At 37.6% G+C, this 24,736-nt stretch overlaps 2 protein-coding genes across 6 annotated transcripts in view; both read right to left on the reverse strand.

Annotated features, from left to right (window-relative positions):
• Window positions 1-17,242, reverse strand: part of kidins220a (kinase D-interacting substrate 220a) — a 59,274-nt gene extending 42,032 nt beyond the window's left edge. For 4 of the 5 annotated variants that reach the window (XM_088087860.1, XM_088087859.1, XM_088087857.1 and 1 more), the window contains exons 1-14: window positions 17,086-17,242; window positions 11,717-11,875; window positions 9,567-9,665; window positions 8,752-8,850; window positions 6,589-6,687; window positions 5,976-6,074; window positions 5,611-5,709; window positions 3,399-3,596; window positions 3,158-3,256; window positions 2,709-2,807; window positions 1,559-1,657; window positions 1,203-1,380; window positions 884-1,048; window positions 458-637 (exon numbers count right to left, since the gene is read on the reverse strand). In XM_088087860.1, coding sequence (XP_087943986.1) covers window positions 458-637; window positions 884-1,048; window positions 1,203-1,380; window positions 1,559-1,657; window positions 2,709-2,807; window positions 3,158-3,256; window positions 3,399-3,596; window positions 5,611-5,709; window positions 5,976-6,074; window positions 6,589-6,687; window positions 8,752-8,850; window positions 9,567-9,665; window positions 11,717-11,848 — 1,645 coding nt within the window. In that variant the 5' untranslated portion in view covers window positions 11,849-11,875; window positions 17,086-17,242. Of the gene's footprint in view, window positions 1-457; window positions 638-883; window positions 1,049-1,202; window positions 1,381-1,558; window positions 1,658-2,708; window positions 2,808-3,157; window positions 3,257-3,398; window positions 3,597-5,610; window positions 5,710-5,975; window positions 6,075-6,588; window positions 6,688-8,751; window positions 8,851-9,566; window positions 9,666-11,716; window positions 11,876-14,638; window positions 14,733-17,085 lie in introns of those variants that run through there. The other variant, XM_088087858.1, reaches the window with a different exon arrangement.
• Window positions 17,243-19,541: 2,299 nt separating this feature from the next.
• mboat2a (membrane bound O-acyltransferase domain containing 2a) overlaps window positions 19,542-24,736 on the reverse strand; it is a 56,881-nt gene continuing 51,686 nt past the window's right edge. The window contains exons 12-13 of the mRNA XM_042501051.2: window positions 24,384-24,535; window positions 19,542-22,766 (exon numbers count right to left, since the gene is read on the reverse strand). Of these exons, the coding sequence (XP_042356985.2) occupies window positions 22,586-22,766; window positions 24,384-24,535 (333 nt within the window). The 3' untranslated portion in view covers window positions 19,542-22,585. The remainder of the gene's footprint in view (window positions 22,767-24,383; window positions 24,536-24,736) is intronic.

Genomic DNA, 24,736 nt, shown 5'->3' on the forward strand with positions numbered 1-24,736 from the left:
GGTATTTATTATTATTATTATCATTATTATTATTAATTTTGTATTATATCTCTCAATGTATAGAGGTATTTAGTAACTATGGGTACTAACTTGTCTGGAAAAGCATCTGTCACTGAACTAATGATTCACATATGCCCTAAATATTTAAATAAATTAAACTGTTGAGAAAAAAGCAAACCTTGTAAAAATTAATAAAATAGTATTTTCATTTATATTTACTCTCTAAAAATATGTCGCATTCCTTTCCACCGCTTTCTTTAAACGTGTATTAAGTATTTCTATTTAATCCATGTGGAACTTCTGTTTGTAATCCTAAATACAAAAAATTGTCCTTATGTAAGTAAACCACTTCGACGGAGGCTGCTCTCTCTGTGGAGCAGTTCATTTGAAACTAAATTTCTTCATAGTCATCACTTATCATGTCAGTGTCTCATTTCAAGCTCATCTGTTTTCTCACCAAAAAAGATGTAGAGCAGAGCGAGGAGGCTGAGGGAGACAGCGATCGCCAGCTTGGGATCAACAGTGAAGCCCAGAACCACAGCCACTGAGCCGCAGAGCAGCAAGGTGAGAAACACCACCAGCCAGGAAAACTGGAACAATGGCTCTATCTGCTGGCCTGCGAAGGTCTTCATCTCATCTGATGGACAAGAGGAGGGAAAAAAATAATCTTATGTCAAGGATTTCAATCAAGTATACAGAGAGATTCAAATGTAGGACACTATGTGAGGATATGATGTAAAATCAAAACAAAATGTCATAACTTTGAGTGCTAGAAAAGGATTAAAGTAAACTGAGGAAAGGCACTGTCCAAAAAACAAATTTCCACAATTTGGTACTTTTCATCTTTTTATGAGACAGTTTTTAATGCTGTGGGCTTACTTACCCTCCAGTTTCTTAAGAAGGAAAGACTTGCCGCTGCCCCACTGAGCGTACAGTCCAACACAGATAGGTGGCTGCATGGTGGGTTCACTGAGGATATCTGCCAAAGCACTGCTATACAGGTCATAACCCAACATGTCTCCATCTGACTCAGTGGGGGAGAGGTGCTCTGAGTGAGAGAGAGAGAAAAGGTTAAGCAGTGCAGAAGAAGATAAGAGAAGAAAAAGTTAAGCGATTCAATCTTTTCCAAATTCTCACTCTCTTTGAGCTTGTTTTGTAACACAATTCTGTGTAAATGAAATGGGGAGAAAAATGGGTCATACTGGCTCCAAATATCTGTGTCAGGATGCTTTTCTGGTGGGTACAGTCGATGTTGTACGGCGTCTCTCCAGCTTTATTGGGGCGATAAAGCAGACGGCCATCTTTAGGGTTCCTCAGCAGCAGCTCGGCCAATTTTCGGCTTCGCCCTCGGATGGCAATGTGGAGGGGTGTGTCTCCTTTCTGAAGAAAGAAAAGACTGAATTGACTACTTGTTGTGACAAACAAACTGAAAGTAACTATTGTGAAAGAAAAACTAAAAATAATCTTCCACATCACTAAGCTTAATACTGCAATAAAAGTACTGTTTTGACAAGATATTTCTGTAATCGGTGTGTGCAAGTGTGTTTTTAAAAAGTACCTTTTCCACTGCAGACACCTTGGCTCCTTTATCCAGCAGAAGTTCCACTATCTCTATGTTCCTCATTTTAGTGGCTTTGATAAGTGGGGTCTCCCCCTCCTAAAACGAAAAGATATTGAACATCAATATCATTATAGATTTTATTTTGAACAGGAAAATCTCCTCACATTGGACAATTATTGGTCCCGACCCCCACTAGGGGTCATCAAGCTTCATGACTGTCACAAAGCCTGTCGACTTTCAGGGGTGTAAGAACATTTTTCAGAAATATATAGAGTAGGCCTATATCTCAGCAGTCAAATTATATATAGCAAACAAATGACACTGTTATTTTTAAAGTTTAGATCATTTTTAAGATGTATTTTTGTTTTAATTCACAGGAAAAGGGCACAACGAAGACCTGAATACAACCTATATTCGCAGAGCCTAGATTCTCTGCTTAACAGCCTCTTTCTCCATTAGGAGAATATGCAGTTAAAACAACCAAAGATTTGATGAAATAATGGCCAACCATCAGGGGGAAGGAGCCTGTTAAGTGTGATTGTTAAAAAGATTTTTAAAAATGCATAACACAACAGAGAATCATATAAAAAAAACTTACTAAAATCACCAAAACTCATCTGGTCCAATTTTTACAGGAAGTAATCTGCTCAAAATGAATCCCAATCACTTGTTTTACACACACTTCATGCAGTTATCATGCTCACTATGTAGAATACTTATACAGTTTATCACTTGTTCTGAACTGTTATTGTTATGCAATGAATGAAAATAATGTGAAATATACGTAAAATATTTCACTTTGTCAAGGGTTCTTTTCTATCACTGACTGTACTCAGTGATAAGCAAAAAGCAAAAATGTCGGGAACCACAGTTTTATATATACAATTTATCAAAATACCACTACTTACACACAACAGGTTTTCAGAAAGAAACTAGCTGTTTTAGGACGATACTCATGATTGCTTGCCTGCATTGGTGATCAACAGATTTTTCCAAAATAGCAGATTTCTGTTGTTAATATTCTTATTTAATGAAGTGAATGGAAATGCCTTTAATTTTTCTATCTTAAACCCAGTATATAAGATATTTACTTGTATGTATATCAGTAGAAATTAAAAGAGAAATCATATGTGCGAGTGTGCCGTACCTTAGTGCAGCTCTCAGTGTCAGGGTTACACTGTAGGATGTCTCTCACCATGGTCGCGTTGCCTTTCTCCACTGCCCAGTAGAGGGCAGTCTTTCCATCCTGATTTGAAAAGGATATGGCAAATACTAGTTTATCTTAGAAATAATAAACTCTGACAAAAATACAAAGCAGTGCTAACAGAGAATGCAGTGCATTGTTTTTATTGTGTACTGTTTATGTAAAAAGCATAGCATTATGCATAGGGCATCATTTATAGGGCATTTACAGCAATAATCCTTGTGTAAATGTGTGTAATGCCATGGGTTTAAGTTTACTTTGCCAAAAAACAACAGAACTTAACAGTGTTGAATAGCAGCATGACGCATCACACAGAAAACACAAGAAGACCTCATGCCTGTTTTTTTTCAACATCAATATAGCAGCAAAGATAGTAGGAGAGGAGCTCCTACCTGGCCCCTGACGTCAATATCAGCGTATTTGTTCAGCAGAGCTCGGACTATCTCCACATGGCCTCCTCTCACTGCTCCAATCAGCATTGTCTCCCCACTCTGACAGAGATGGTAAAAGAGACAGAGAAGAAAAACAGACAGAGACATGACATATTTGTCAATCATAATGCATTTTATATTACCTGCTATTCCAAATTGTCAAACAGCAAGCTTTTGTGATGCTGCTATACGGTGGCCTCACCCTATCCAGTATGTTGACATAGGTGCCAGCATCCAGCAGGTCCTGCACGATTTCAGTGTGACCCTCCTTAGCAGCAATGGCCAAGGCTGTGTTGCCGTCCTTGTCCGTCATGTTGACATTTGGGTTCCTCTTCAGCAGCTCTTTTACAACTTTTGTATAGCCGCCTTTCACTGCCACAATCAGAGCCGTCATTGAGTTCTGAAAGGACACAGAAAGAGAGAATCTCAATTTCAGACTGTCAAACCCTTACATTTTAAGACTACAGAAGTTTTTCTCTACTTGACATGGTGTTAGGATTTTGATTAGCGTTTATTATGTTTTCAATGTTTTGGGGGGTTGGGGGTGGGGGGTGAGCCAAAGAAGATTATACGTACAGTATTGTTGTGTTGATGCTCATTTACATGAAAGGATTATAAAATTATATTCATTTACATTCACAATTTAAAAAAAAAAAAATGTATAAAAGATATGGGATCATATTTTAATATTGGAATTGTATAAAACAACTTCAAAAGATAAAAGTTGTTATTTTTTTTCAAAATTAAAAATTAAAATTATTTTAATTAAAAAAAAACTAACAAAGATAAAATACATTATACATTTATACACTATTTAAAAAGGCAAAAAAAATCTATTTCTAAGGTCAGGAACATAATTCAGTTAAGGTAGTCTAGAACAATGACTTCCTAGCTTTATCTTCTTTTGGTGATCAATATGGCAAAAATTAAATAATTTATGGCTAATGATTAACCAAATGTATTTCCCAAATGTTATCAGTTTATTTCAGCAGCTCTGGGGGACACTACAGGCTTAATGACAATTTATTTTTGATCTAACGTCGAGTGAGCCCAATAGCTCATGTATCTTTCCAGGCACAAGAGTCTCTAAATCACACATAAATTAATTGCTCTGCAACATTAGCTGCTTTAGTTCCATTTGATTATTGATGCTACGTATCGAACTGTCACATCATTTAGTGTGTGACAGCACAGATGCAACATGACTCGAAGGAGCACAGATGCACTGCGTCATTGATGCAATCAATTATTTAATATTGCGGTTTACTAATGAGTTTGTGGCGCTTGGGAGCATTAAATCTTGATTGTGCGAAAACGACACAGGCCGCTTTGTGTGTCATAGCACCCACGATGAAGCCCAAACAAAATAAGACTTACTCAGCTGTAGCCATATAGACGGTGTTGTAATCCGAGTAACAATAACATAATTTCCATTTCCATATTTTTCCACTTTTTTAACTTATATTGCTGTCGTGGTAAATTTACGAGAAAAAAAACCCAAATTTATGGGAAAGAGACTAGAATAGTCTTTGAGATTATGAATTCATACATTTTCAAGAAAGAAGTCTTGATTTAAAACATTTAAGTAACTTAGTTACAGGAAAAATGCCTTCAGCGCTTACTGCCATAAAGTTAGGTGACATGGTATAAGTCCACACAGAGAAGAAGTCATGGTGGATGAACTGATGACACACAGGACTTTCACCCAGGATACCTGTATTCATGTCCTGTATGAGTCTAATCTGACTTTTTTTAAACTATTTTGAACCACTGGGGGACATCTTGATTGGACATTCAAACAATCGTCATTTAACTCCACGTTTTCAGAGATTCCCTGTTTGCAATGGTGTCTTATGTGTGAAGTTTATTCAACCTTGCAAAATGAAGTGAACAAAATGATTTTTTTACTCTTAAATTTACGTCTTTAATCTCCGAGATTTTACTGATTTTTTTCTCTCAAAAATTCTTGACTTTACTTTCTTTTGTTGTTTACCCTATTAATCTCAGACAATATCTGAGATTTTTTCCCCCATAATTTTACAGCTCTAATTTCAGATTTATTCTATTTATTTATTTATTTTTGACATTTTTCTACTGACTATCGACCCCCTCATCGGGCTCCATTTTTAATTAATACATTATTGAAATATCTTGACAGACACTGCGCCTGAAACTGACATTTTCAATGCGGTCTTATTAATAAATACGTAAAATACAATGGTAAACTGAAATTCAAACTCAATTGCAGCTCAGCTATACGCCAAAATACTTTACTAGTACAAACCAACAGAAAACAAAGGCCAAAAAGGCTTTGTGAGGTCACTCTCTATGAAAGTATGATAGTGTTGGATCACTATTGAATGCTGCTGACAAATAGGAAACAACCATTCACAGAAAAGCTACTATCTACTCACTGCTCCTTCTTGGTCCACGTCAGCTCCATTTGCCAGAAGGTGCATCACACTTTCATAGTGGCCCTTCCTGGCTGCCCAGATCAAAGGAGTGGTACCATACTGTGGAGAAAAGGAGAAAATATAATACAGTGCATGAGACATGAGTGGCAAAATACTATGTAGTTGAATACCCAGGGGCTTACCCAGGGATGAATAATCATGAAAGAAGGATAATGAATAAATAAAGGAAGAGTGAAAAGAGACTTGGGGAACTGAGAGCTGGATATGGACCAAAGCACTTGAATCTTTTTAGCTCATACCACTAACTACATCATCTGTGTGATTAAAAACAAGTAAATGATGAACATCTGTCAGTATGTAGTTACCTTGTCGGAGCAGTTGACCTTGGCTCCATGCTGCAGCAGGAGATGGACAATCTCTGCGTGGCCTCGACCTGCCGCCCAGATAATGGGGTAGACGCTGTACTGTTGGGCCAGAGGAGAGGGGTGAAGTCATGCTGACAGTAACTAATGATCAGTGTCAGGCCTGTGGTCGTACTAATGCTTTAAGCCACCTTACATGACTGAAACAGCAGATGATGGGGGAGGAATCGCACTGAAGAGCAAGGTTGAGTCTGTGTCCACATTTTAGTCACTCTAAACTTATGTGAACTTACGTTTAGCACTGACATTTACATGGTGTATCAGTTTGAAACATTGGATTACATTTACACAGTTACACACATAATATGAACATAAACTGCCCCGTTCAGAGACTATTTTCATGTCATGCATTGTAAACATACCTATTATAATAAATAAATAATAAACTTTATTACAGACTCAATGGTCCAGATAAGAGCAAGACAATACATACAAAAGATATAAAAGACATTTATATATTATATTACCTATATTATTATTATGTCATTTTCACTACTGATATGAAGGAACAACAGACAATAGATAAGATAAAATGCAGTGTGTCCAGTCTCAGTACCTGACCAGTGATGTTGGGGTTAGCTCCTTTTTCCAAGAGCAGCTGGACCACATCTGTGCGACCTTTATAGGCTCCCCACATAAGGGCAGTCCAACCTCCCTGAGTAGAATACACACAAAGAGCACAGTTTAGTTGAACAGAAAAACTGAAAGGACAGGAGAGGACATTTGTTCATAAATAAAAAGCACTTCTGCATATGGAATGTATGTTTTGTATGTAATCTTCTGGAAACAAATATAGGTATTATTTTATCACAGTAAGGTGTAAGGGTAACAACAGTATTAAATCCTAGCAGCACAGGTCAAAACTAAGCAGATTTTGTGGTAGGAAAATGTGCTATTTACAGCTGGTGTGACACACTTTCCAGTGAGTGAACCGTATCATGCAGTGTGGTTTATTATAATCCCACTGTGATGACTGGCTGTGATCTGTCCTGTGCAGCTTAGACACGCCACGCACGGCAATGAGTCAGTTGATGTTCTGAGCCTCTTCCAAAAAGTCACACAGGCCGAGGATGTAAAATCAGCCCTTAGTGTCTCATCATCCATAATAAAATATTGAAGGACATAAAAAAGTCCAATCATTGAGTGCCATATACATTACCTACAAACTGCCGATGGTTACCTCTCATTGGGATTACATTTTTAGCATTTCTGACTGCTGGAAATGAACATTGCATCTACATCACAAAACCTAATCTGCTAAGCCTCAGGTAATAAATATGTGTATCTCATCTGAATGTTTCCAATAGTCTGCTCATGAATACAGAATAGCTGCTACAGAAAGCCTGCAGACTTCTGTCTGCCTCTGAGAGGTCTCGATCCAAAGACTAAATCATATCACTACCCCATGCAGAGACAACCAGAGCTCAGGAAATAGGATTACTACTGGAGAGGAGCCATCACATGTTATTTAATTTCATTTTATGTCCATTTCAAAGCCAATAGATGATTCTGTTCAACCAGCACTGGGGTCATTCCATTTTACAGAAATCATTAAAGTACATACAATCAAGACTTAATTATATTTTGAACTTTATAAAGGCTACACATTATCGTACTTAAAGAGTCAACTGACAGTACAAGTCTGAGCAGCATGTTAACCAACCACTCAAGCTTTAGTTTAATGTTTGATTTAGAAGTTTGACATGGTATCTTATTGCTTCATGTTGTTTAGCTATGACTAGAATCACCTTAAATTTTGTTAGGAAACAAATATTTTTATTGCAGTACAAATAGGACATGCGTTTTGTGAAAAACAATAAAAAAATATTAAAATGGGATTTAGGGCATCCAGTAGCTCACCTGGTAGAGCTACTGTACTGAGGCTGTGTCATTGTTGCAGCAGCCGTGGATTTGATCCATCCTGCGGCCCTTTGCTGCATGTCACCTCTCTCCCCCTTTCACGCTTAGAACTGTCCTACCTAATACGAATAAATAGCTAAAATATAATTTAAAAAAAAAAGGCTTTTTTTAACCATGTGATATGGCATTATATCTTTTGATATGAAATATTCTGGTGCTTGAATAAGATCTTTTGTTTTCTTTTGAGGTTGTTGCATAAGCCGCTTATTTCTGCAGTCTCTTTTATTGTTAGTTGAACAGGAGTCTCTTTGGTTGCTGCTGGATATGATATTTACCATAATCCTGAAAATGGAAATTACAATCAATTTAGTGTGAGTGTTTTGTAGCGCAATCAGCAATAAAAACTGTATATTCCCTAATCCTTACTGTCAAGTCTTATTTGCACTGAGGATACTTTATTATCCCATAGTGTTGCTCTAACCTGCAGCCCAGTTTTATTTTTACCTCTTAACATACTCTTCTTGTCCTTTTAGACATTCTTTTTATAGCGGATATAGAGGAATCAAAGAAAGACAATAAATGGGATGGCATACGGCAAAGTTCTCTAGAATCAAACCAAGGTCATTTACGTGGCACGCCTCTCATTCACTTGATAACAAGGATGACCCCCATCTTTATCCCCAAATTTAAACCCAATTCAGCTTTTTCACCATTTCCTTGGTTTAATACTGGTAAAATTTTATGGCCTTTCCAGAGGACATGATATCATTGTTAGAGGTATTGTGTAGTATACAGTTTGGGAAGACATGTATGAATGAAGTATTTAGGTGAAGAAAAACACTTCACTCTGTGTTCTCACCATGTCACGATGTTCCAGGTTAGCATTGTTCTCCAGCAGTTCCCTCACCACCTCGATGTGGCCCTCCTTAGCTGCTGAGATCAACGCCGTCCAGCAGTCCTGCACACACAGACAACCTGTTACCGTAGGAACTCCCATTAGACTCCAAATCCATTTGGGAAAATGTCTGTCCGAGGCCAACGTGGGACAGCCCAGGCTCCTTAAAGCCCTGTACCTACCAGCTGGTCATACCAGGTGCTCATGGGAACACGGTGTCGCATGGACAGACAGGAGCGTCAGAGACTAAAGTGCGGAAAACAAGTGCAACTAGGACATGCACTTCTTCTCCTGCCTTCTTCTGTGTTAGTGGGAGAATGATGCGTAATAGCAGGTTACATGTACGTGAGATAGTAATGAGAGGTGTGTGAGCATGCATGCGTGTGCCTAAGTGGGAGGGTAAATGCATGCGTGAGTGTGTGCGTGTGAGGGGCTGGCCTCTGGAGGTGCAGGGTGTTGGCCAGCAAGTGGATCCTGTCATTTAGTCAAAAGAGCGAAGGTAAAAATGTGTAATAAGTTGTCATTATGGCTTGTGATGGCTCATAATAGCTGTGGACTAAAGCCCGAGTGTGGTGAGTTCAGCAAGATGGAACATCAAGGCCACTCGTTCAACGTCGTCTTTGGGTAATGTGGTTAAAATGACCACATTGTTTTTCACCTGTGCCTGGACTCTACAGCGTTTTTATTTGTTTTAGAACGCCACGTGTGCCTGTTCATGACGGTTTGTTTATATTTGTGTGTGTATGTGTGTGTGTGTGTGTGTGTGTGCGCGCGCTTACAACATCATCCAAGTTAACGTTGGCTCCTCTCCTAATGAGCTCTTGTACTATCTCCAGATTGCCCTGCTCTGACACCACCATCAGGGGAGTCTGTCCAATCTGAAAAAGGAGAGCGCAAAGGAACTGAAACTGTGATGAAGATTTGAACACACCAGCATATCAATGAATCACACTGTTTCCTTTGCAACCCCCTGAGAACTCACTGGGAAGAGAAATGGCAGGCAATGACACTGTTTGATGATTTAACTCTAATCCTGAAAAAAACCTGTTAATCAATCCATCAATGCAACATGGCCTACACATAAAAGTTTTTTTTTAGTAATCAGGTTCAAAAATGATGCTGTTATACATTTTTCCTTGTTGACAACAAACCCATTTGTTCTTACTGAAGACTTAAATCTTAAAAAACAAGAGATGCACCGATCTATAGGCCAGTGATCAGAATCAGACAGTTCACCTTGATCAGCCATGACCAGAGACCTGCAAGTCCTGGTGCAGTTTTTAAGAAAATATAGAATCACTTTAATAATTAATGTTTTATTATGAACATAAAATAGACTTTTCCATTCAAGTTACAAAAATGTTTGTGGATGCTGTAGTTCTTAGAAAGAAAGGAAATCTGAGTCAGCAGGTCTGAACAAAAAAATGGAAATCGGAATCAGCTAAAATTGGTGCATCTTCTAAAAACAGTTCATGGATATACTTAAAGTCTAAAGACTGCCCCAAAACACCTAAAAACTCTTAACATAGATTTGGTGCAATGTTGATATTTAAAGAAGAAATATGATTTATGCAGGACTGACATGAAAATAAATGTGTGCTGTTGGTCAGAGAAATGAAGGAACATTAAACTCATAACATCGATGTTTCTCTATGAGTACTCAGTGCCTAAAAAAGTATTTACCGTCTTTATAAGTTTTCATGTTTTATCATTTTGCAACATTTTGAGAAATGCGATCATTGCAGTCAGTTTCTCCAAAGTAGGATGCTTTCTTTGTTCAATATTTATGACATTTTTACAAAGAGAAAAATTATTTGCAGAGGTCTCCTCTCAAAAAAATAAAAAAATAAAAAAATACAGACCTGGAACTTAAAATCATTTCTGTTTCTCTGACACTGCTGGGTACAGCAGGGCTGGAGCTTAAATGCTGCTGGCATTAGCTCAGCTTGTTACTCTAAGAACCTAAGATCCAGACGTCCAGTAACTAAAATCCTTCATCTGTTAAAACATGTAGTTAAAATAGACCAATATCTAAAAAATGTGGCTTAAAACCAGATAAAAAGTTAATTTATGACAGAGTCTGGCAGACAACACAAAGGGGATATGACTGCGCTGACAGGCCACAGCGACCACATGACAGTATCCTCGATTAAAAGTACAGATTTTTCTAGGTTTGAGAATTGTTAGACAGATTTGGCCTTATGTAAGTATACATAATGTAAGTAAGTTTAAATACATGTAAGTATTTAAAACTTTGAAACTTCAGCAAATTGGTTTGATTTGATGCAAAAAATTAGAAAGAAAATGAACTTGTAATTAGTAAAATTACATAAATAAAGAAATAAAGAAATATTTGACTATAATTATATGTTGAAAGTAAATTATGTTTAAATTTTAGCACTTTTTTCGATCCATTTTCTTGTTTTTTTGTTGTTTTTATTTTATTTTTTTAAATATTTTTTTCTATTTGTGTATTTTTTTTTGTTACTTCCTTGCTAGCTTTGGGCATGTTTGTGAAATTGCTCATTGCCTTCATGTTTTTGAAAGAGATTAAGCCAATATGCTCAGGTTTCAAGAGGCTAATCCCGTAAAGTTAGTTATCATATCTTTAAATCCAAGGGGTTTGCACATGAGAACTTCCTGGGAGAGTAAATATCACTTATAAGCACTATATCTCATATATGGCCTATATAAAAGAAAACATAAACCCTCCATGAGCCAAACACAATATCAGGCACTGGCTTCTTTTTGCAAACATCTTTGTGAATAGTTTCAGTGGTATTGTTTTGCTACAGCTTCACAGCAGATTCTAGTTTGCCTTTCCCCCCCCCAAAAAACAAGAAATCTCATAGTCTCTCGTTACTTCATACTGCCCCCGAGACAAACAACTTGAGCCAACAGGAGGGTTGTTGTGAAATGACTGACTTACATCACTCCTGCTGTCCACATCTCTGAATTTGTCCAAATGTGCTTTGATGGCAGCCAGGTTCTCCTCCTCCACGTAGCCGAACAGACTCTGAACGGCCAGGGAGGTCATCTTCAGGGAGGTGGTGGTGTCCATGGCTGACTGCTAACCACCTGTACACCACTGCAGAACCAGAGGAAAGCAGATTCACAAAAGGCAGAAGATACTAATGGTTCCTAAGTGACCAGCGTAGCTAAATGTAAAGCACTACAAAGAGAGGAGCAGAGATGTTAAAGCCAGGAAGAGGGTGTGGTGTGTCTTTGAAGGGATGCTAAGCACTAAGCACTGTCCAAACCCAGCTCGCACGCACGCACACACTCACCCATAAAAACAAAAACAGAGGCGGCATCTTTTTGCTATAATTATCACGACATACAGTCAGAAAAGAGGGTCATATTTTCTGCTCTAAAAAGATTTATTGAACAAATTATCACAAGTGTGGTTTAAATGTGTGTGTTTGCTTGTTCACATGCATTTTTGTATATTTTGCATTTTGTGTTGCTTTAAAAACAGTCTAAACACTTCTATGTTCTTAACTGCCTTTCAAGTAAAATGATGCTTTTATTTTGGCTTTTTATCTGTCATTTTTATTATCATTACTATCATTTTTATTATTTTAATTTACACATCTAATTTTGTTGTTTATTTTTTTACTATTTTTTTCTCCCTACCAGTAAGTTTTTTTAATGTAAAAACAAGTTTTATCATACCTGTGGTTTTTTTTACTTCTTTATGTAAAAAACCCTTGAACTGTGCTATTTATATAGGTAATATTCTGCCAAAACCAACCAAACAAACAAACAAAAAAAAACCAAACGTGGTTTACAAATGCAAAAACACAATAAACAAACTATTTTGTTTTTCAAATACAAAATGTAACTATCAAACAAATACACAACATATTTTAATACTTTATGCATCAGAAGCAAGCTCAGCACATCTTTCAAGTACACAGAAATTACATTTTACATGGATGAAAAAATATGGGACTTTTGGCCACTGTAAATGATGCTGAGGATTTGTTTGGTTTTGGCAGGAAATTACCTCAATAGCTATATAAAGTAACTTGCCTTATATACTTTAAACTAAGTTTTAAAGTAAAAGTAGATTGTTGGAAAGTGTTATTTTGCTGTTCAAGCATCTGTATCTGCTTTCACTGTCACACCAGGCATATGCACACACTTCCAAATATGAAGTTGACAGCCAAAAAATAGATTCATCAACCTTTAGGACATTGTTGCATGTGTACGTTTCAACCAGAATGTAAAAGTGTGGTTAGGACAAAGCACTGAACATGCTCATTACACAAGAGCGAACAGGGGCACTTGGTTCAGTTCAGTTTAGTTCAGTCTGCCTGCTCATGCTGAAAACATGAACTCTGTGCTTAGTGTAATGAAGGCAGAGCAGTCACAAAGCTCCGCTCAAGAAAGTTCACTAAGTCATCAAAAAAACACTGAAGAAAAACAATAGTCTTTTAACTTTGATCCTTTGAAGTTAATGATGACATGGACAATTGGTGCACTCGACTGTGAGCTCCAATTATATCAAGACTGACCTCAGTTCTACCATCCTCCACTGCCTTAAAGTGGACTAAACAAGAAAAGTGCCTGAAAGTAGTACAATAGGTGCACACTTTTTCACTGAAACTGCTTTGCATTGATGGAAAAATAGCAGTAAGATGCAGTTATGCGATTGTCGGCATCTGTCAAATCTATGCAAAGGGCCCACTTTGGAGAAACTATCTTAGGCTCCAGCATTGTAAAAAAAAGAACGTTGCCCTCTGCCTGTATTTTCTCGTTTTCTTCTTCATTTCTGTGTTTGGGATGTCTATGGGTGTGTACTCAGGTGAGGTAGAGGCTTTATAAAACGGTGGAGACCAGATGCCAGACCACAATCAGCATGCACCCAAGAGACGAAGCACAGAAAAAATGCAAATTTAGTGAGACACTTTTTTTTCCTTATCTCTTTTATTTTGCTCTTTGTAAACTGTATTGTTTCAACTTTGTACTTGGTGTTTTCACTTCTCTGTGCAGCACCTTGAACCTAACTCTGTGTATGAACCATGCTTTATAAATAAAACGGCATTGTTTCGCCTACTGAAAAATATGAAAGCTTCTCAGACATTGAATTTATTATTTTACCTGACAAGAAACCCCCCTCAAACGTGGTTGTTTTAGTTCTTGTAGGGATTCAGCCGATCGATAAAAAACTCATTAATGATTCATCAAGTTGGGCTCTTCCATCATGGTCAGACTCACTTCCTGCCACACCAACACAGAATTAATCATCGGCATTCATTGCTTGCAAGTTGCCTTGGCAATGGGTTTCACATAAAGACTAGCAAACATGCTGCTCGATATTTCAACATAATCTGTGAGACAAGCAGCTCAGGCTTGGGTCAATAAACGCTTAAATGTCACATGCTTGTTGGGCTGTCAGCACAAAGGCCCAAAACAGTCAATTCAGAGCAGACAACCAGTAAAAAATTACATATATTCTTTCTTTTTTTGAACTCCAACCCTGTTTTTTCAGTCATGGATCACCTGCAGACTGTTCTTCCATATCAGGCAGTGTCACACATAAATGAAAAAAATCTTTTGTTTACAGTGAAGGCAATAGGGAGCCTGTTGACACACCCTCCTCAGCTCCTTGTCTCTCAGCACAATGGGTGGATGATAGCACCACACAGGAACCAATCAGCAAACATTTCTCTCGCTCTCTGTTAAGCATGATCAGATAGGAGCTCACACACATCCAGTAAAAACCAGCTGAAACAAAACACCAATAAAAACAGTTTAAGCTATTAAAATAAATGATTAAAGCTACTAAAAGAGACACATGTTCTCTAGAAAACACTACAAAAAGATGAACAGAGCAACGCCTTACCTCGGTGTAGGGTGAAGCTTATATTTGGCTATTCAACACCAATCTTTATCCCTTGCTCACTCGCACACACTATCAACAAGCACTGCCGGGCTCACGCTAAGCATCCCCCCTTCACTCAAGGCTGAATATTAGATGAGGGGGTTGGCCTACGCCCATCTCTTCCCAACACAATGGACACACTCGACCAGATTTCATTTCATTACATGCATTGGCTCAGCACCAAATTACACAGATAAGAGGGGGGAGACAATTAAGATGTTGGCTTAATTTGTGTGATTTCATTCAAGGAGTGATGCAATAAAGTAACTTTTGGTTGATATCAATGGAAGCTGTTTTATTCAAAATCATACTATTAACCCTAGAAAATCACGTAAGTTTCAGGTTGGGCTGGGAAATAATGAAAAAAATCAAAATAAATATCCCAATAATTTTAATTAGAAACCTAAATATTGATATGTAACACATTTCTGATTTACTGATTTCACTCTATTATAGTCTGTCTATGGTGTTTTTTATGCACCTGTCAACCTACAGATGTGCAAAGCTTTTGGATTTTGATCATTTGGTCTATAAAATGTCAAAAAAAATAGTGTTTGGTAAAATAGTTTCCAAACCAAGCTGATGTTTGTTTTCAACAAAGATGTTGAAATGACTGAAGCAGCAAAACCTCACACTCAAAAAACTGGAACAAGCAAAAGTTTGATATTTTTTCTTAGAAAGTAATTAAACAATTATCAAAATAGTTAGCAATTAATTATCTTTCGACTGACTAATCAATTAATCAATTTATCGTTGCAGCTCTATAAACCATACCATAAACCATAAAATAAACAGAAATATTCATCACAACAAATTTTGAGCAACCAAAATCCCTCATGATATCATGTCTGGTTTTACTGCACATCAATATTATTTTTATCAATATACAAAAATACCCAGATCTGCTGGCAGATTATATATGATCCAGTATTTATGTAAAAACACAGACCACTTGATATCATCATGCTGCTATCTGAACACACACAAACATGAACTTGGGAAGCAACACTGGATAGGATCTCTAAATTTAACCAGTCAGCTCCTAATGGCTTGTCATGTGGGTATGAAACTGCTGAGGAATCAGTTCCCTGACGCGTACCAGGGTCTGCGCCAAGAATCAGGTTAACTGAGGTGTGTAGGAAACTTTGAACGCAAAACCTGGAACTGGTCTTTCTGCATCCATTTATGGAAGTTCGGGTGGTTCTTACTCTGTAATGTTGAATAAACCTTCTGTTAGGAACTAATCCCTGGTTACATGCAGTGGTGGAAGAAGTATTCAGATCCTTTACTAAAGTTTAAGGTACTAATAGCACACTGTGAAAATACTCTGTTGCAAGTAAAAGTCCTGCACTGAAAAAGTAAGAGTATAATCAGAAACATATACTTAAAGTATTAAAAGTAAAAGTACACAATGCAGAAAAATCATAATTTATATATATATATATATATGTGTGTGTGTGTGTGTGTGTGTGTGTGTGTGTAGAAGAAACAACCCCCCCCCAAAAAAAATCTAAATAAAAAAACACAGAAATAAACATCCCCAAAAACTCAAAATTATTTAAAAAGAAGAAAAAAAAAACCCCAAAAAAGTCACAATTACAAAAAATAAAAACTCAAAATTTTGGGGGAAAAAAGGAAAAAGATTATTAAAGCTGTACTTTTATAGTACTTGTATGAACTGTTTGGTAATTTGATTTATGACAAAACATGTTTCATAAACTCTTCTTCTTTACAAATCTTAATATGTAAAGTAACCAAAACTGTCAGATAAATGTAGTGAGGTAAAAATAACAGTAATTCCCTCTGAAATGTACTGGAGTAAAAGGATAAAGTAGGATGAAAAGAATATACTTAAGTACAAGTACATGAATTTTTTACTTAAGTACAGTACTTGAGTACTTAGCTACATTCAACAACTGCTTACAGGAGCTGCTTGAGAGAAACTAAAGGTCGAACAAACAGTCAACTGGGCTACAGTTTCAACATAAAGCATATTGTGCGTCTGTGCTACATGTTTCCTGTTTGCACTTAGCTTTAAGTCAAATTTCTAACAAGTATGGCGCATCAGCCTCTCTGACTACCTGTCAGAAAAATAAACATCTGGATGACACACACACACCTATCACGTGTAGCCTCAATTGTGACAACATAAAGACAGTATAGTAAAATTATATATTTTGTTTTTTTCTTGTCTTCGATGGACAATTTTTAATAAGGATGTCACGAGCACATTGACTTCCTGTGTTTACTATTACTAGGAAGCAACAGCAAAACACTCGCGAGCCAAACTCCCAACGGCTAACAGGCTAACGTTAGCTCACAGTGGCTAGCTCTCCAACAGGTCCTTGCACTTGTATCACCTTTTAAAATAGTGAAAAAGTAAAGTACACAACCTGAAGTCCTCTTACCTAGGCTGTGCTGCTCTGCGTCGGGTTGTATTTTCATTCCAGTCCGGAGAACATTGTCAAAAGTATCGTTTTTTCATGTCATACTTCGCTCCTGTGTTCAACAGGGCGACGTTAACCTCGTACAGTGAAGTCGGCGCCTCGGCTCCTCCTCCTCCCACTACCCCTGGTTTCAGGGGCGTCACGTGAGGCGCAACTGAGGGGGCACGAGGATGGTTACGAGGAACCCCCACCCACACTTTGATAACAGACTGTCCAAAAACATGGACTCCATCTGACGGGATTATTATTGTAGATAGATGGGATTTCTTGCTGAAAAGTTAAAATATTCCAGCAGGACCAGTTGTAGGAAGTATGCTTGTTTTTACCGTTTGTGCAGATTCAAATTTAAAAACTATCATTAGCATATAAAATGGGCTACTATTTATTGTTTTCAAGTACACGAAACAACCCAAAAGTACTGTTCATGTGTGTCCACAGTGTCCTGGAAGCAGTGAGATGAAAACCTGTTTAACTTAAAAATCATGTACCTCGGTGATCTATTTTATTGACAACCTGCCTAACTCTGTGTTGCATGGCCTGCCTGTGTTTTAGTGCATACAAACATATTAACCTGTAACTGCATCTTTTAACATTGTACTAGGGTCTACGTTATGACCCTTGTGTTTTATCTCTGCTGCTGTCTCATGCTGTTTCTTGTTGCTATTGCTGCTCTGCATGTCTGCATGTTATAAGATAAGATAATCCTTTGTCACACAATGGGGAAATGTGCATTGTTAAAGCAGCAAGGTGTGTACAAGATATCAAGCAAAAGCAAAATAAATATACATTATATATTAAAGAAAGAACAAGGCGCAATGGTAGAAAAACAAGGTGTAATAGTAAAAAACAAGGTGCAAACTCAACAGTTAAAAAGTATTTACATCAATTGCACATGGAAGATAACTGCACTTGTGAAAAATTTCACTTTAGTATAAGTTATGCTTAGTTGTGTGTCGTTTCGTGCTGCAAGCATTACTATTTGTGCTAAAAAGCTATATGCTGTTTCTTCATGTTGCGTGCATGGTTATTTTATTTTATTAAGGGCATTCCTGAAGAGCAACTTTTGTGTATTTTTTGCGATCTTGGTGTTTTTCAGAGATGCTTTTAATTTAGCATTCCATTGCCCCATGTACAGTGACTTTTGTTATTCACATTTTTAGTCATTTTTATGTACAGTGACTTAAAAAATAATTTGTTTGAAAAAAAAAATCACTAAAGAAACCCTCGTTTGTTTAGGTTATCTTTAGGTAATATGTTGTATTGGTTCTTTAATAAGGAGATTTTTTTTTGCCATAGCAAGACTTGTACAAAATGCATTGCAACTAAGACAGGGAACATTGTGTCTATCATTATAAGACCATTTTGTTATGCATATTTAATGTCTGGACATGTTTTGTTTTTGAATTTGTGAAGCTGTAAGTTACAACCGATCATGTGGCCATTGTGGTTGTTGTTATTGTTGTCTAGTGTCTTGTAAGCCCAATTGGACTAGGCTCTATGTGGATCTCAACACTCAAATAAACGGAAATAATAAAACATTTAAAAAGTAAGCAAGTCACAACACTCACAGGGTGTTTTTTCTTTCCTCCGTACTTTTAGAAGTAATATTTGAACTGCTGAACTTTTACACATACTGGAGTGCTACTTTTCCTCGAGTAAAGGATCTGAATACCTTTTCTGCCTCTGATTTTAACAAGGACGTCTTCACTCTATCTACTACTATGATTATGCTTGTATTAAATAATATATGAAGGACCGAAACATGATGGTCAGTTTAATACAATATTAGGTGCTGACCAATGGAGGGCATAACCAAAATTGTTTCTGTGGTGTGTGTGCCCATTCTTTGGGATTTACCTTTATGAAAGTCTTGGTGGGTTTAACTATATAGTGGATATATATATAGTAGTTGGAAATCATCATCATCATTTAAACTGTTGAATTATAATTATAGTTAAAATACTGTTGAATAACCTAAACAAAACGTGCTCATCATAACATTAGCGACATATGCCTAAAAAAGAAACATATGTGCTTTTTAAGCACAGGTGTTACTGAAAACATTTTCATATTTTACATACATATTTTGATCATTTTCTGTGCTTCTACTGTGACAAAAATGTTCTGTGTGGGAAAAAAGGCCTGTTGCATCAATTTCCAGTGGTGATGTACAGGACGGTATATTGGGACATGACCCCCCACATACCCACTAAACATTTCAGCATCAAATGTCGATAGTATATCAGGGTCTTTGTTAAACGTCTTTAAAATCTATATTACATTGTAACATTTCAACAGCTTGCAGCAATAAAGTTATAGAAGAGCAAAGGTGTAATTAACAAATTAAAATCAGCGTTACTACTAATATTAATCTCCATTACTGGACAGAAGAAGGCATATATTTTCAAACATCAGTGTTAGTGTTTAAAAATAATTTCTCTTTATTTTGCCACATAAATCAGAATTTTAATGTACTGTTATACAAATCTTTCAATAAATTTCCTTCTGACACAAAAATAACCGTTATGTTACACAGGCGCACACACACATACTACATGGACACATTTGCACACACACACACACAGGCACACATGCTTACATACACACACACAAAAAACAAGAAATAAAAACAAAAATGCGCCATTCGTGATTTGGCACTTTGGACATATGGAGCCGTTTGCATTGATCTGCTGGTTCGGGTGGCCATGCAGTGCAATAATCGCTATGTTTGTAGAATGACATCCCTTTCCCCTTAGGTGGGCCGCGCTCGCCTACACAGGGCCCAGGCTACAAATATAGTTTACTTGAGACCACATCAACATGTACGGATCACATGAATATTGGTACACACACACACAGTTATGGCAGGAATATGCAAATGTTAGAAAAATCTTCAAAAGAAATGAAAAAGCTCACCTCTGCTGCTTTGTTATTTTACACAACGTAAACCAACTCAAATTACTGACAATTAGAAGAAAGAAAATGCACAACTTCAAAGTGTTTCTGATATTGTGGGCTTGAAATCCCCCTGCTCAAACAGATAAGTAAAAATTTTTCGTTTAAACAACAGTGAGGTGCGTTTCGGGTTTCCTCCTCTGCACCACATTTCCTCCCCAAAATCCATCTGAACTGCTTTGTATCATAAAGAGTAAACTGGATGATTTGAAAGGCTTAAGGTGAGCCATGAACCAAAACAACGTGAGAAACCAGTGTCTCTTTCACCCTACAGTAAATGCACCCTGAAACATCACCTACTCTAACTTAAGTGCACACAATATGAAATAAGACCATTTACCACAACAGCTGGTCTATGTCTTTGAATTTTGTACAATATTATTATGTCACACACACATAAATATTAAATTTCCTCTCAGACAATGCAAATTGCACATGGTGCGCAGCGTGAACACAATGTGTGCTTTTATGCACTGTGCATCAATTTGGAAACTTTTCATACATTCAATTGGCTTGTTATAATTATGTCTACAAAACCTTCTCACAGTTAAATTGAGTGAATGTGGTAATCTGACTAGATTTATGTTACATTTGTAGGATTTAGAGGTCTAGTGTGTAGAATTTAGTGCCATCTAGTGGCGAGGATACAGAGTGCAACCAACTAACACTTCTCATGTTTGCTGAGTGTGTAGAACTACGGGGAATGGCATGAAAATACGAATGGCTCTATCTAGAGCCAGAGTTTGGTTTGTCTGTTCTGCGCTACTGTAGTAACCACATGGTGGACCTGCTCCATATGTAGAAGTAATCAGCTCATTCTAAGGGCCTGTGCCAACATAGCGTTTTTCTTTCAACAGAAAAGCAGTGACGGGGCTCTGGGGAGCACTGCAGAAAAAAAAAGCTCCCTGTGCCTTATTAAATGACGTGCTGAGAATTGGTTTTGTTTCTATGTCAGCAATATATTGAGATTGGCATTAGCAAGGGAGCTACTGCAACGCTACATTAACAGACGGTTGACTATGCAATAAACAACTGTGCGGTGATGAAAGCTCAACAGTCACCAGCTACTGTCTGCTGGCTGATCTGCTCCGAGACAGGCTTGTCTATCTGCGTTGTGACAGCAGCCTAGCTAAAAGAGCAGCAGTGACATCATCAGTGTCTTTCTCAAAAGATTTTCAACTTGAACTTTTTAAAGCTGCCACACAAATAAGGCTAAGCTGGATGCAGTGTTTTTTCTCCAGGCAGCGACATGCAGCTGCATATGACTTGTTTTTTCAGGGAACAACTGAAAAAGATACTGGAGCTTAGAGACAAATGCTAAGTGAACATGGGCCCTAAGGTAACAAAAAAACCAATCACTCTTAGTTTCAGGTGATTATAAACTAATGAAAGCATAATTATGAATATTTTACTCAGTTTCTGCCAATGTATCCCCCTAAATCCTACACACTGGACCTTTAAGACAATAAATTAATCTGTACGAGTGTTCAACGGTAATGTTAACAATCCACTCCCCAATTATACAGTTTTATTATTTAGGACTTGCACTAATTAAATAGCTTTGAACACATAAAGAAAAAAAAAACCCAACACACCCCTGACACCAGGGGAAAATCACAACAGGGCAAATGAACTCCCTTTGAAACACACACATTTATCTGATGTTTGTCAAAAAAGCAGCAGATATGAAAAATATAAAAAGAAACAGAAATCCATTTAGCAACTATTGAGTGCCTTATTTTTTTTTTTAGACTTTCCACTGCTGGAGACGGACGAGATCTGTATTTCACTTTTGGACTCACTATGCTTGTCAATTCATCCAGGGGAAGAAAAAAAAATCACTGAGAATGGATTTGAAATAGTGTTGTCACAAACATCTAAATACAAAACACGTACAGTGTGAATTCTTCTCCAGTAAAGGTTTTAAAAAAGACATAGAAATCAAACAATGTATTCCGAGGATCCTAAGGCCTGTTTGAGATTGGCAGCTGATGATAAAGGTTATGCTTCTTTTACATGAACACGTTTTCTGTTTCCACCTGACAGAGGCTTGTATCCAGACAATGACAAAAACCCTCCACATACTGCACGTCAGATCTGTTTGTATAACCCGATAACACAGCGGTGAAACTGCATTTAGGTTCCTGCAGTGTGCCATCCAACTGTTATTTCACCAGCTGAGTACATAGAGGGTTTAAGGCAGCTTGGAAGTCTTCATTCCCGCTAATGTAATGCAAAGTAACCACTATCACTCATTAGTTTACACCGTGGCCATTTTTACGTCCTGGTCTCTTATCCGTGTCAGAAACTGTGATTGCTGTCACCCTTGCTACTGGAAGTTTTGACAGAATATTGATGTGTGTTTTCTGTCTGTTAGGATTCTCAGAGCGTCCGATATTTGGTTCTTTGTCAGGTAAACAGACTCGCCACACTCCAGCTCTCAGTGGTTTTTAGTTCGTCTCAGTGTTTCTGCTGCTGAGGGGTCTGTGCGTTGCTGTCCTGAGCCTCATGTGGTTTTGTCTTTCTGGTTACAGTTGTTGTCTGTGCTGCTGTGGTCTGTCTGGTTGTCCTGTAGGCTGTCCTTCTGTAGGCCGTCCTGCTGCTCTGCGGCCTGCCGGCGTCTCGATTTGACAGGTAAAACCATTACCACCAGGAGGCAGAGGAGATGTAGGCAGAAGTACCAGGACCTGCAGGGACACCCCACAGTCACAATAATCTCAGCACTGTTTATTACAAGCAGAAGTTGGAGAGCAAAAACAGAAAATATGTGCAGGTCATAGAGAACCTCAGTAATGAGTCCTAAAACCCAGAAATGAGTTAGCATTTCAGCACTTCAGGTCCCCTCATCTCAAAGTCAATGGGTTTTTGGTAAAATGCCTTAAAAAAGGTCTGTAGTTAAAACAAGTTTAAGAGACTTTCATGTTTTGTTCTACAACTAAAATATATCAGTAAATACTGCACTTGTAAACTTTGAAGGTTTTATGTGGTTGCTACCGACACGACCGCAGCGTAGTTTGTTTTAGTCTTAGCTATCTACTTCTGCTGATTACATTTAGGCGCCAAAAATCATTAAAGTGATGATCATTTGTGAAGATTATCTTGCTGAACAAAATGTGTAAGTATAATAAATATTTGTTGACCAAAGAACTTATTTTTTGCAGGGATCCAAAATTCAATGGAAAATCCCATAGATTTTTTGGACGAGGGCACCAGGGCGATGTTGCAGACAATCAACTGTATATAAAGATGGATGATGTGTCTCCACTTCCTCGAAGTTCCTCGAAGTGTACTAAAATGTAGCCAAAACATCACAGATACGGGCCCTGCCATCTTACGCCAGTGATGTCATTACCGGAACAACCGGTACCAAGGTCCCACCAATAACCCTTTCCTCTCTGACTCAATCCCAACTTAATTGCAGCTGTCAATCATAATATCAAACCCCCTTTTTATAGCATCAAATAACAAGTGGTGTAATGATACCAGGTCAGTGATCAACCATCCAATATTATTGATGCAAAGTGAAAATAACGATCCATATCGTCATCTTTAAGATACACCTTTATTTTGAAATTCCCATGTCCTGTCTGTGTCACCATTTTGGTTCAAGTCTTGTTACTCAACAACTGTTAACATGCATAATAACTTTGAGAGAGTGGTACGATTGGCAGCGCTATAATATGCATCATAATTAAGTCATAGGGATGAGGGGTTAATTAAGTGTCGTATATGAGAAGAACAACAAACAGGTTAACTTTAGTTAAAACTTAATTTGCTTACATAGCTCATTTTTGCTGACACCGGCATGAAACAAGACAGCCCTTTGTCAAATTACCCTAAATATGGGAAGAAATCTACTTTATCCTTTAATGAGTCCACTTTATCCCGTCTGTCTAGCAGCCATTTAACACTGTCCTCATCTGAATGACACTGAGCATTGTTAGGCCTTTATTTCATGGCAGCAGCAGAGCAATGTTAAGGCTGCTCATTTTATTTCATTCACATCAATCTTTCCCGTATTTTGCTCATTAAGCTGTCTCATTAACCGTTACAGCCGGACAAGAGGGAACCAGGCTAATGAAAGTGAAGTGTTAATCTCTACACTGTGGCCAGTTACTTCATCTACATGCCTAATATAACAATGATTTTACACAACAGCAGCGTGCACAACTCACTCTGCTAATTATCTCACAGAAAGCAGAGGCTATAGTGTTCTCTGTTGAACTCGGATATTTGTTTAATGGAGTCCAGAGTGTCAACGATACAGCTCAATATCAACCCACTGTTCAATCACACACACATACCTGTAGAATTTAAGTGATGGTCCTACGGCAAGTAGGACAAATGGCGCCACTGTGTAGCTGATGGCAACCTGAGTCCATGCCCACGTGATGACATCATAGATGCGCTTGTGCGAGTCCGAGACGAGGAAGTATGGTCTGATGTTGTGCCTTACCTGGAAGAGAAGAAAAACATCCTGTGAGTTGAACATCCAAACATTTTTTAAATGAAAGAATCTGTAATCTTTAAATTGCATCCAACTCATTTTACTGCACATTAAACTTGAATTGATCCAGTTGACCTAGTTCCTGAAATTGTTCGTGGCAGCAGACATTACTGCCTAGTTCTGCTTATAATCGACTCATTTTTTTCTCCT

Source organism: Plectropomus leopardus, chromosome 14, assembly GCF_026936395.1.
Source record: "Plectropomus leopardus strain MGB_pleo_1.0 chromosome 14, ASM2693639v1, whole genome shotgun sequence".
Classification (NCBI taxonomy): Eukaryota; Metazoa; Chordata; class Actinopteri; order Perciformes; family Serranidae; genus Plectropomus; species Plectropomus leopardus.